A 13,980-nucleotide genomic window follows, 5' to 3' on the forward strand; every position below is an offset into this window, starting at 1 on the left:
CTAAGGTTACTACCCAACGTTTCTACACTAACAACTTTCTACCCAAACATTTCTACACTAAAGTTTCTAGTACCCTAACATTTCTATTGTTTCTACCCAAACGTTTCTACACTAACGTTTCTATAATTTCTACGCTAACATTTCTACACTAACATTTTTACCCCAACTTTTTCTACCCTATTGTTTCTACCCTAAGGTTTCTACCCAAACTTTCCTACCCAAACATTTCTACCCAAACGTTTCTACCCAAACGTTTCTACCCAAATGTTTCTACCCAAACGTTTCTACCCAAACGTTTCTACACAAATGTTTCTACCCTAACGTTTCTACACTAACATTCTTACCCTAACTTTTCTACACAAACATTTCTACCCTAAGGTTTCTACCCAAACGTTTCTACACTAACGTTTCTATACTAATGTTTCTACCTAAACGCTACTACACTAACATTTCTACCCAAACGTTTCTACCCTAAGGTTTCTACACTAACGTTTCTATCGTTTCTACCTAAACGTTTCTACACTAATGTTTCTACACTAACGTTTCTATCGTTTCTACCTAAACATTTCTACACTAATGTTTCTACACTAACGTTTCTATCGTTTCTACCTAAATGCTTCTACACTAACGTTTCTACACAAATGTGTCTACCCTAAGGTTACTAACCAAACTTCTAATGGTTCTACCCTAACGTTTCTATCGTTTGTACAGATTGTAGACGAGCTGCGTGAGCAGATCCTCAGACTGCGCTTCCCTCACCGCGTCCAGAACAAAGAGGCCACGCCCAAGACCAAGAGGAAGATACTGGGACATCCGTCCCCTTCCAAGTCCCCTCCTCTACCTGCCCCCAAGCCCGCCCTGTCAGACAGGCCCTGTGTGGTGGTCCTCAACAAGCCCCTGGAGAAGCTGCTCATCAGGTCCACGCACACACACACACACACACACACACACACACACACACGCACACACACACACACACACACACACACACACACACACACACACACACAGACACAGACACAGACACAGACACAGACACACACAGACACGCACACACACAGAATGTATACAAAACTACGGCCACAGCTCGTCATTTGATTATTCTCACCTTGTTATTTGTTTAGAATTGCTTGTGCTCGTCTGCAAAGGAATATTATGAACTGGGAAATCCATTCATATCAGTGCTTACAATTTTAAATAAATAGATAATTGCTCACATTAATTCATCTAAATTAATGTGTTTTAAATATTATTAAATATAAATAAAAAAAATTTATCCACTTTTTCTCTTTTTCTATTTTTCTCCCATCCCAATTCCACTGTGCCAATTCTTCCCTCCCCTGTCCCCGTTGCTCGCATATGCCCCCCACTGGCCGGTTGTAGGGAGGATAGAAGCCTTGCATCACGTGTCCCCTCGATACATGAGGAGGCAGCCTGTCGTATCTTTTCACCTGCCAGCGCGGACTCTCATTGGCGATGTGTAACGTGTGGGAGGCTCACACTACCCCCGCCATTTCCTGTCTCTGCTGTGCAGGCGTCCCCAACCGACCTGTAGGAGTCGCTGTCCACAACGTCCAGATTACCACCCATCGACTTCCACCCGCTAACTCTGCCTATTGAGTTAGTATGACGGCTGGCCCAAGCCGGAGGCATCGCCGACAGCCGGAGTCGAACCCGGTGTCTCTTGCGTTGGTGACGAGCGCAATGTCTGCTGCGTCACCCAGCCACCTAAATATAAATATTTGATTTTATTATCATTGAAAATTATTGAATTTATGGAAAATGTATTCCAGACGATATGCCAATGTTTGGTGAGGCTGTGATCTCAGCCTCAGATCTTGAAAGACTCGATGGTCTTAAATTATATAAAATGTTCTCGTCCCGTAAACGACACGCCTGGAGCCAGTGTGTCAAGAGCAAGTGAGGTAGTCACCAGGTGGTCTTATTCACACTAGAATCTGCCGTGACATTGTAAACAGACAGTAAATGTATCTTTATCTGCTACAAAGTTGACATTGTAACATAGTAGTATAGTATAATGTACCCTTTCATTAAAGGCCTGGAAAAAGTTCTGTAAAAAATGTCACCATACTGTTGACATATCGATACCGATACGATTGACATATCGATATGATACCGTTGACATATCGATACCAATCAATACCGTCTAATGCAGTGCTGGACACAGTGGGGGCTGAGGATGTAACGTGCCGCACAACAGCACATACTATGACCATCATTCATTCATTCATTCATCACACAACCACACAAGTATTTTGCTTTGGTGAAAAATATTGCTTTATTGAACTGAAATGTGTGCGTGTTACATACATTTCTACCGTGGGCACAGTGTTACAGGGAAAGACTCATGGTTCAGAACCGTGGTAGCTTGAAACCGTTTATCATGACATACTTAACTGTGGCTGTACTGGATGGTTCTCTACATAGGGTTCCAGGTCTCCAGAAAAGGGGAATGGTTTAATTTCACTTTCACTTTCACTTTTCATTCACGCCCAATGAGACAACATGCAATAGTTTCACTTTCTCCACTGTTATCTCCTCACCTACATTCTGGCCATGATCACATCTAACAACAAATACCTTCTCAGATCAGGGTCCTTGAGGCAGAAGACTTGGGGGTCCGTTAGTTTGGTTCCTCGACATTAGGCTTGGCGCAGTAGTCTGTGATACCGGTGTTACTCAGTGTTCAGGTTTCTACCCAGTAAATTACTTGCCCATGGTGTTTATAGAAATAAAACCCATTTAGTACATTTTCGCTTCAAATAAAAAACACTAATTTGTAATTAGGGATGTTCGATATTATCGGCCTACCGATATTATCGGCCGATATTGGCATTAAAATGTGATATCGGAAAATATCGGTATCTGTTTAAATGAATTATTATTATTTTTTTTATTTCTATAACGTTTATTTACCCAGGCAAGCAAGTAAGAACAAATTCTGATTTTATTTATTGTCAAAAGTATGCATAATGTTGTGTTAATTCCACAACAAGAGATATGTAATGTTAATTACCTGAAATTATTCAGTTTTTTGGGGGGGGGGGGAACCCTGCATATATCGGTATCGGAAATTAAGAGTTGGACAATATCTGTATATCGGTATCGGTAAAAAAGCCAATATCGAGCATCCCTATTTGTAATATACTAAACGTGTTATCAAGTGTGTAAGACTACATTATAAACTGTCTGCACAGACGGTAGCTATTTTTAGGTTTGATGATGTGATGTCAACACCACGGCATTTACATCATTGATGAAACTGTCACATTTGCAGCACCTACAGTTGTCTGTGGAATAGCAACCAACCGCTTAAATATCAGAAATGCCCATTTCAATATTATAAATAAAACATTTTCTCATTTTGATGTAAACACTAGCCAAATCGTTAGCCTAGCCTAGTCTGTATCTCATCAAAAAAGGTGAAATATGTCATCAATATATGCACCCGAAATTTAACAGAAATCCCTTGTTAAAAATCCCAGCTGAATGAGTTTAAAATGACATCGGAATTTGAAATCGGTTTCTAAGACTCTAAAACATCCTCCTGTGCTTTTACTGGTATCAGCCATTTTACACCCCACTCCATTCAGATCTGCATATATTTGCAGAGTTGTTTGTTGAAGGAAGTAGTCGGGGATAACAACATGTCACTTCCTCTGTGTCTCAGGTCTTGTTGTCATGCAAGTGTTTTCATCTTGTGGATCTTCGTCATCATTATCATCAAGTAAAATCCTCTTAACAGGTACGAGAAGCTGCCGTCAGACTTCCAGACGCCCTTCATCCTGAACATGGAGAACTTCTCCCAGCCCTCCAGCATGACTGCACCCCTCAGCGTAGCGGCAAACCGCACCGCCTCCTCCACCCTGGCCTCGCTCTCCCGCTACTTCCTCCACCGACGCTGGGTGTGGACGGTGCAGAACGGCCCGGGCCCTGCTGTACCGCTGCAGGCCGTCGCACACATCCTCTCCATGCTGTCAGAGTGAGTCCTGCCCCCCCTCCCTTGACCTCCCCTCTCCTCTCCTCTTCTTCACCTCCCCTCCCCTCTCTTCTCCTCCCTTCACCTCCCCTCTCCTATCTCCTCTCCTCCCTTCACCTTTCCTCTCCTCCCCTCTCCTCTCCTCCCTTCTCCTCTCCTCTCCTCCCAACTCCTCTCCTCCCCTTTCCACTCCTCCCTTCACCTTTCCTCTCCTCTTCTTTCCTCCCTTCTCCTCTGCTCCCTTCACCTCCCCTCCCCTCTCCTCTCCTCTCCTCCCTCACCTCTCCTCTCCTCCCTTCACCTTTCCTCTCCTCCCTTCACCTTTCCTCCTCTCCTCCCTTCTCCTCCTATTCTCCTCCCCTCTTCTCTCCTCTCCTCCCTTCTTCTCTCCTCTCCTCCCTTCTCCTCTCCTCCTCCCTTCACCTTTCCTCCGCTCTTCTCTCCTCTCTTCTCCTCTGCTCCCTTCACCTCTTCTCCGCGCTCCTCTCTTCTTTTCACCTCTCCTCTCCTCCCTTCTCCTCTCCTCCCTTCTCCTCTCCTCCCTTATTCTCTTCTCTCATCCCTTCTCATCCCCTATTCTCTTCTCCCATCTTCTCTCATCTCTCCGCTCTCCTCTTCTCTCCTCTCCTCTCTCCTCCCCTCTCATTCTTCTCCTCTCCTTTTCTTTCATAAATCCCCCCCCCCCCCCAAGAAAGTTATATTTTGTTATAAGTTAACAAAGTATAAGTTATATATTATATTAGTTTTTGCAAATGTTATCTACATGTTTCTGATTTCATTAGCAAAACAATAATTGCTGTTACTTATCCCGAGGAAGCTAGACTCATCAATATGTAATGACCCCGACAGTCTTCTACGGAGATAAGCAGCTTTTTAATGAAATGCTAAAATGTTGCCTTGCGTTTTTCTTAGGATCCGTCTGTCAGAGGGGTTCAATTTTGCTGCCAGTGGTGAGGGCATCGTCAACATGGTGATAGAGCTGCCAATGACGGTGAGAACAACACATGGGGAATGATGGAGAGCAAATATTGATCAACTGCTATGAATTTACATGGAATCATTTAGCTGACTAAAGTAATCATTTAGCCAACATAAACGGACTTACCCAGGTGTCATAGCAGCACGGGGGAGGGAGGATACAGTCATCATACACACTGTGTAGCGGCCTCTGCCTGGGTCCGCTTCTAGTGGCAGTCGGGGAGGTATTCCGTACGCGCTTTCTAATCAATAATAGTCTCCACACTTTCAGTTCCGTTGTCAGATATCAAGTGGATATCCGATTTATTTAGAAAAGTAATTTACATGGAAGATGGGACCAAAGCGATCCAAAGCGGTCAGAAAACCGTGTGCCATTCCCCGTTCTACACCCACCCAGCTGATTCCATCACTAATTTATGCCCTCAGCTGCGCAGTGGCTGGTCCGGCTCGACAGGTGAACCACCCACAGTACAACTGAGTTCATAACATTTTCCCCAGAATAGGTCAACACTGGGCAAGCATTCCCCTTTTGGCTACACAGATAAATCATAACATTCACATAAATCATATCCTTCTATTTGAAATAATAATAATAATAATAATAATAATAATAATAATAATAATAATAATAATAATAATAATAATAATAATAATCCATAACCAAAACACTCATATGTCCCTTACACATTGCGCTAGAGTCCGTGCAGGGTTCAGTAGTTAAGAGTCATAATACACACTGCTAGAGTCCAAGCAGGGTTTAGTGGTTAAGAGTCATAATACACACTGCTAGAGTCCAAGCAGGGTTTAGTGGTTAAGAGTCATAATACACACTGTGCTAGAGTCCAGGCAGGGTTTAGTGGTTAAGAGTCATAATACACACTGCTAGAGTCCGTGCAGGGTTCAATAGTTAAGAGTCATAATACACACTGCGCTAGAGAGGGGAGAGGGAGGTGTGAATACTTCCACAGTACTATTGATGTATTTTTTGTCTAATGAATGGATCTCGCGCCTCTCAGGGTATGTCCGTGGATCTGGACAGAGAGAGCCACACCTGTATTGTTCAGTACATCCTGTTCCCACCACACTCCACTTCCACTAAGGACAGGTAAGACATTTGATAGAATATGGTAAGAAAGGGGTTTCTTTAAAAGTGTACTTTTCTGATAATATAGCACTGCAAGAGTCATACTATACAGACCAGCATCATGCCTGCTGTACTATACTAGTGATATATCTGATAAAGAATTTGATTACAAAGGTAAGTAACATGCTCATCATTATAAGGCTCTTGGGGCAGAGAGCTCTCCGTAGGAGATTGATCTCTTACCCCAGACTCTCTTACCCCAGTCTCTCTCACCCCAGACTCTCTTACCCCAGACTCTCTTACCCCAGACTCTCTTACCCCAGACTCTCTTACCCCAGACTCTCTTACCCCCAGACTCTCTTACCCCCAGACTCTTTTACCCCCAGACTCTTTTACCCCCAGACTCTCTTACCCCAGACTCTCTTACCCCAGACTCTCTTACCCCAGACTCTCTTACCCCAGACTCTCTTACCCCAGACTCTCTTACCCCAGACTCTCTTACCCCAGACTCTCTTACCCCAGACTCTCTTACCCCAGACTCTCTTACCCCAGACTCTCTTACCCCAGACTCTCTTACCCCAGACTCTCTTACCCCCAGACTCTATTACCCCAGACTCTATTACCCCAGACTCTATTACCCCAGACTCTATTACCCCAGACTCTCTTACCCCAGACTCTCTTACCCCAGACTCTCTTACCCCAGACTCTCTTACCCCAGACTCTCTTACCCCAGACTCTCTTACCCCAGACTCTCTTACCCCAGACTCTCTTACCCCAGACTCTCTTACTCCAGACTGTCTTACTCTCAGACTCTCTTACCCCAGACTCTCTTACCCCAGACTCTCTTACCCCCAGACTCTCTTACTCCAGACTCTCTTACCCCAGACTGTCTTACCCCAGACTGTCTTACCCCAGACTGTCTTACCCCAGACTGTCTTACCCCAGACTGTCTTACCCCAGACTGTCTTACCCCAGACTGTCTTACCCCAGACTGTCTTACCCCAGACTGTCTTACCCCAGACTCTCTTACCCCCAGACTCTCTTACCCCCAGACTCTCTTACCCCCAGACTCTCTTACCCCAGACTGTCTTACCCCCAGACTCTCTTACCCCAGACTGTCTTACCCCCAGACTGTCTTACCCCCAGACTGTCTTACCCCAGACTCTCTTACCCCAGACTCTCTTACCCCCAGACTCTCTTACCCCCAGACTCTCTTACCCCCAGACTCTCTTACCCCAGACTGTCTTACCCCCAGACTCTCTTACCCCCAGACTCTCTTACCCCCAGACTCTCTTACCCCCAGACTCTCTTACCCCCAGACTCTCTTACCCCCAGACTCTCTTACCCCAGACTGTCTTACCCCAGACTGTCTTACCCCCAGACTCTCTTACCCCAGACTCTCTTACCCCAGACTGTCTTACCCCCAGACTGTCTTACCCCCAGACTCTCTTACCCCAGACTGTCTTACCCCCAGACTGTCTTACCCCAGACTGTCTTACCCCCAGACTCTCTTACCCCCAGACTCTCTTACCCCCAGACTCTCTTACCCCCAGACTCTCTTAACCCAGACTCTCTTACCCCAGACTCTCTTACCCCAGACTCACGTATGAAAAGATTATTTAATTTCGCACTTTATCCTATCAAGAGAGAGAACTCCACACTGCAAAAAACAAGAAATAAAAAATGTGTCCCTGAAACAAGTAAAATAAATGACCAGTGCACCAAGCAAATTTGGTAAATAAGTATAAATATCTAGGGTTATTTTTCCTGATTGGATAAAGTAGGAAGGGATACCAGAAAATGTATTAACTATTTATGTATTAACTATTATATAGATGTAACTATATCTGGAAACAGCATCAGTTCTTTCTATGTTTAACTATATCTGGAAACGGCATCAGTTCTTTCTATGTTTAACTATATCTGGAAACGGCATCAGTTCTTTCTATGTTTAATTATATCTGGAAACGGCATCAGTTCTTTCTATGTTTAACTATATCTGGAAACAGCATCAGTTATTTCTATGTTTAATTATATATGGAAACAGTGTCAGTTCTTTCTATGTTTAACTATATTTGGGAACACCATCAGTTCTTTCTATGTTTAACTATGTTTAGGAACAGTAGGGGACACAAACCAAAAAATTTTGGAACCACATCCTTTAAAGGGGCACTTCACCAAAAACAATGCTGATTTATTTAGCACATAATCTCACACACATCCCAAAACTCTAAACAGTTTTGCACACATTCATTTAGTTTGACAGTTATTGAGGGTAAACGAGTTTGAATATGGCCACCAGTGATGTCATCGGGGACATTGAATCCTTGTGTTGTGTTAATTACACCTCAATGGAATGATAACGTAGCAGTCTCTATAACACAAGGTATTGATATGTTTTTCATCTACATTTCATGGAGCTGTACTTTACACAACACAAGGATTAAATGTCCCCGATGACATCACTGGTGGCCATATTCAAACGTATTTACTTTCAATTGGCTCGACTCCATTGACTTAGCATTGGTTTGTGGCTAGTCTGACTCACAGGATATAGACTGTGGGTATAAACTGCCATTGGCTGCTCGCCAAGGGCACCGCCACTGCATCCTGGACTTAGCGCTGCGCAGGATGATTGTGATTGGTTTAAGGAAATACACACAAAAGTGATTTTTTTTTGTGTCTATATCGGAATGATAATTGGTTCAGTCAGACCTCTTTCCAGCACTGTGTGGCTAACTAGCCAGAGCTAGTATGTGAAACAGCATGGCTTGTGCTGAGAAAGGACTCTTTATCAATCAACATCATAATTGACCAGTAATGAATAGAGCTAGAGTTCTAATCAACATCATCATTGATCAGGAAGAAATAGAGCTACAGTTCTAATCAACATTATCATTGATCAGTAATAAATAGAGCTAGAGTTCTAATCAACATCATCATTGATCAGTAAGTAATAGAGCTAGAGTTATAATCAACATGATCATTGATCAGTAATAAATAGAGCTCTGGCTCCAAACATCAGAACGATCCCTTTAACCACATCTGTCTTCCACACGACTCCCAGCTTCTCCACTGATGACGACAACGACACCGAGGTGGAGGCCATCGATGGGGACAGCGAGCTGCACCTGGTGACGGAGTGCTGGGTGGAGCCGCAGAGTGGCACGGTGCTGAGCTGCACGGACCAGCACCGCCACTTCCAGGGCCTGAGCTACCACGAGATCCCTCAAGCGGTCCGTATCCTCACTGTCTGGGCCGGGCAGCCGCATGTTAGAGGAATCTATGTCGTGGTCTAAATGTTTTATGTTTTATTAGGATCCACATGAGTTGTCAAAGGAATCACCGCTAGTCTTCCTGGGGTCCTCACAAGAAAAGAATACAACGGAATACAAATACAGATTGTAATTCATAATACAAGAATAATAAAATATCAGAAAAAAAAATAAACAGAAAGCATAATGGAAATCAAACATTGATATTCAACATTGAAGATGCAATGAATGGTTGTATTAATTCACATTCACCCAAAAAACTCATATTTAAAAGGGTAACTGAAATTGATAGAAATAAAAAAAGTTTTTTATAATTTTTTTAAAATAATAAAATAGTTAATCTTACATCAGTCTTATTTACATAATTTCACTTTTTAATATATTTTAATAATGAATGCTAACAATTCTATTAACACATTGAGTGCCAACGACGATTTTAGTCGTGTTAACTCGCCATGCGTTGAGTGCCAATGACGAGTCTTCTAGTTTTTTTTCTCGTTTTTGCTTTTATTAGCAATATCCATACATTTTTCATCCATCCAGCCTGACGTTATCATTGGGAATGGGTCTGAGCTCGAAAAGGGCAAATACCGCCGCCTATCGTCTCCCGGATGGTATTGCACATCATTGGATTGGATTGGGTGGGCATGTGCATCAGAAAAAAAGTCCGGTCCGGTTTTTTCCCTTCTCTGGCACGCAGTATCTGTTACCACATTCACTGGGGAGGCTGGGAGCAGCTTTCGATTATGTGTTTTGGACTATAACGTTGGATCAATAAATGCGATCAATATTTGGAATGGCGATCAGGAATTGGATTAATCTTTTTGCAGAACATCTGATGTGAGGTAAGGACTCTATTTTACCAGTATTGGGTTAATCTGATGTTTTTTTCTCAGCCATTGCAGCGTGTCTGTGTGTGTGTGTGTGTGTGTATGTGTAACGGGGAAGCCCGTGGGTATGTCCACAGTCACAGAAACAGGTGTGTTGACGAGTGACTGTGGCAGTACGGGCTGGTAAATTAAACTCACTTCCCCATAACAGGGTTAACAGACGCATAGGTACGGTAGTTAGGAGTGAATTCACTTCTTAGTGCAGCGGCCTGTGTCGTCGCCCGCGGACGCGGGAGCCCCCTGTTCGACTCCCCCTTGGGACATTAACATTTAACATCAAACACAACGCAGACCAATATGATCCGTCACATATGTATGACGTTAGCGCTGACCAGGTCATGGATAATAGATTTTTCAGCCCGCTTCACTAGCATGCATAAGTACACATATACTATCGATAATCTTGCATTTATTTGAAAACGATTAATAAATCAGCCGAAAAATGACAACGTGTTTTGTGTATTCCACTAAAGAGCTATTATCGCGGAATTTCTCTGGAATTACTAGAACTCTCCAAAACTATACTCGTATTCAAAACGGTATAAAACGGAAATGTACCAATGAAAAAACAATCCGTTTCGTACATGTTGACTGCAAGCAAGTCATTGATAAGCGAGGGGTGTTTTAGACCCATAGCTATAATTTAAGATATAGTTTAAGCCTTCGCAAATTTCCCGACCTCCCATTGACTTCCTTATTGGCACTCTAGCCCATATATGGTCAAAGGGGCGTGGCACTGAATGTGTTAAGGCCCATTTCTCAGTCCTATTTATTTATTTATTTATTCCACACCTGAGAACCTATACCACTATATCCGTAGCCTCTAAATGTGTATGAATACAACTATATCTGTAGCCTCTAAATGTGTAGGTACTATACCACTATATCTGTAGCCTCTAAATGTGTAGGTACTATACCACTATATCCGTAGCCTCTAAATGTGTAGGTACTATACCACTATATCTGTAGCCTCTAAATGTGTAGGTACTATACCACTATATCTGTAGCCTCTAAATGTGTATGAATACCACTATCTGTAGCCTCTAAATGTGTAGGTACTATACCACTATATCTGTAGCCTCTAAATGTGTAGGTACTATACCACTATATCTGTAGCCTCTAAATGTGTAGGTACTATACCACTATATCTGTAGCCTCTAAATGTGTATATACTATACCACTATCTGTAGCCTCTAAATGTTTAGGTACTATACCACTATATCATGACTGTCCTACAAAGGCAAGGTTACTGCTTTTTGCCTTTATAGGGCAGAATAGCATGGTGCTTGGACTCTTCAACCTCTGAAATAAGAGAGAATACCTTTTGCAACATCCTCCTTATTTGTGTTCTGTCTTGGTCAAATGTCAAATGTCTTGATCGGCAAGAAACTCATTACGTTAAAACTAAGCGGCTCCGGTATCAATCATTTGAAAACCATCGGCTATACATAAACATAAGTCCCATTCTGCTTTATTTAACCTTTTGTTTTGTGGTAAAATAGCTATTATCCTGGATGATGAATTGTCATATCCTTTACTTTTGGGAGAAAAGTTGTGTTGAATAGTCAAATCCTCAAGACAACGAAACAAATATAAGTCAGTTTCCAGATGAACAATGTTATTATAAGCCTCATTATGTAAGAACGGTAGGTTGTGACTGTACCGTTAAAGACGATAGAGGTTGAGTACTTTTGGGTGACGTATGGCTTTTACACTTTGGCTTTACTTGTAGATTTTCCCAAGGGACCTGGTCTGCATGTCCACCATGATGACCTTCCAGTACCTGAGCCAGCTGTGCCAGAATAAAGAGCAGGTGTACTCGCCACCCACCAGCCTCAAGGACATAGGAGGTAACAAACACACATCCTGTGTGTCTGTCTCTCTCTCTGTCCATGTCACATGTCATCACGTCACAATGTACAGTTTCTACGTCAAATGTATATACTCTCTTTTCTGGACTCTTTTTGTATCACACACAGTACTGTATTTGCAAATCTGGTATGTCATAAATGTATAGATGTAGCAGTACTGACTATCTGTATGTCGTGTATGTCATATATGTTATGGTGAATTGAAAATGGGGGACCCTGATGTAAACAAGACGAAAGTCTTTTTCTGGTCTGCATCCCCTTAACAATTGTATGTATTGAGCTGTACTGTACCCATTCTGCAATCTGTTAATAAAGTTTTCAATCAATCAATCTGTCTGTCTGTCTGTCTGTCTGTCTGTCTGTCTGTCTGTCTGTCTGTCTGTCTGTCTGTCTGTCTGTCTGTCTGTCTGTCTGTCTGTCTCTTATTTTTAAATAATGTATTTCCTTTTTAATAATGCTTATAACTTAAGTCTCTCTCCCGCTCCCCCTCTCTCTTTCTGTGTGTCTCTTTCTGTGTGTCTCTCTCTCTCTCTCTACTGGTACTAGTAGAAGGAATGGCCTCAGATGACAGCATTGACATGGTTCCCTTCCAGTTTGACCTCATCCAGCTGCTTCCAAAGTGCCAGCAGATCGAGATCATCTTCCTCACTCTCAACAGAGGTGACGCCAGATGTGCTGCTTAAATATCTCCAGCCCTATAACTATAATTAGATGCTGCCATGTTGCACAGAGTGGGAACCTAGTGTCAAAATATGTTGAATTTGCACTACATCTGTTATACTGTATATTTTTACGGATATTTGTGATTAATGCTATAGGGCCTCATAAAAACTGTAATAAAAGATCATGGTCAGCTCTTAGCGGTGTCAGTTATGTGGTGTTAAACACTCCACCGTCTCTTATCATGATCCACTCTAGTTTGGAAGTAGCTTTTGCTGACATAGTAACAGTATAACCTCTTATAGTAACAGTATAACCTCTTATAGTAACAGTATACACTCTTATCTTCCTGGACATTTTACATCTACAGTACTTTCTACATTTACATTTTTACTGTACATCTTACTGTATATTTTTGGCTGTTTTTTTTAAGAATGTATATACATATTTTAGAATGTACATATTGACTGTATTTCTATTGACTACCTAAATGTTTATTGTGAGCGATCTGTAGTGCTGAATTTCCCTCGGGATCAATAAAGTACTTTACATTTTCTTTTTTAATTATCTTATTATTAAGTGAAGTCCAATGATTGACCTGTCTCCATGTCCCCATGTCTCCATTTCAGTGGAGAACGAGGAGCAGCTCCAGGGCGCCCCCTGTCTTCCCAACGAGCTCCTGCTCAACCTCTTCCACAGCAGCCTGGAGCAGGAGCTCAGTGACCGAGAGATCCCACTGGCTGACGACGACCATGTGACCTTCATGCAACATATCCTGAAGCGGGAGCGAGAGGGACACATGGCACCTTTCTCCCTTCCTGTCGGTAAAGGTAAAGAAATGTGGCTTTTAGGTCTACAAGTCTGCTGCTCCTCGCATCCAATCGGATGAATGTTGCTGAAGCGACCGACTTGAGGGACCAACATTGCTGTCTTTTAGAGTAGGGATTGGCACGAGTTTTCAGAGTGAATGTTTTCCCAGGTCAAGTACTCACTTGAATTACTTGAGTAGCGAATGAGTGCAATGCAAATCTTTTTTTAGAATGGATAAAGAGCATGGCAGCAATAACTATGCACAGCGGTGCTTAATCCCTTATGCATAGGGAACATTTAGCATAAAACGATTGCATACCCAAAGTAATTTGCGATTTATTATACTCTATATTCTATATTATAGCTATGGATACAAAACTATGGTCATTTGACAGTAACTATCTTCTGTCCA

At 42.5% G+C, this 13,980-nt stretch overlaps 1 protein-coding gene across 1 annotated transcript in view; it reads left to right on the plus strand.

Moving 5' to 3' along the window:
• szt2 (SZT2 subunit of KICSTOR complex) overlaps positions 1-13,980 on the plus strand; it is a gene marked incomplete at its 5' end in the record, with an annotated part of 217,160 nt that overhangs the window by 30,142 nt on the left and 173,038 nt on the right. Inside the window, 8 exon segments of the mRNA XM_084308487.1 lie at positions 712-917; positions 3,767-4,003; positions 4,913-4,991; positions 5,995-6,083; positions 9,130-9,298; positions 11,960-12,077; positions 12,645-12,758; positions 13,388-13,588. Of these exon segments, the coding sequence (XP_084164613.1) occupies positions 712-917; positions 3,767-4,003; positions 4,913-4,991; positions 5,995-6,083; positions 9,130-9,298; positions 11,960-12,077; positions 12,645-12,758; positions 13,388-13,588 (1,213 nt within the window).

Source organism: Notolepis coatsorum (genome assembly GCF_963971535.1).
Source record: "Notolepis coatsorum genome assembly, chromosome: 2".
NCBI classification, from domain to species: Eukaryota; Metazoa; Chordata; class Actinopteri; order Aulopiformes; family Paralepididae; genus Notolepis; species Notolepis coatsorum.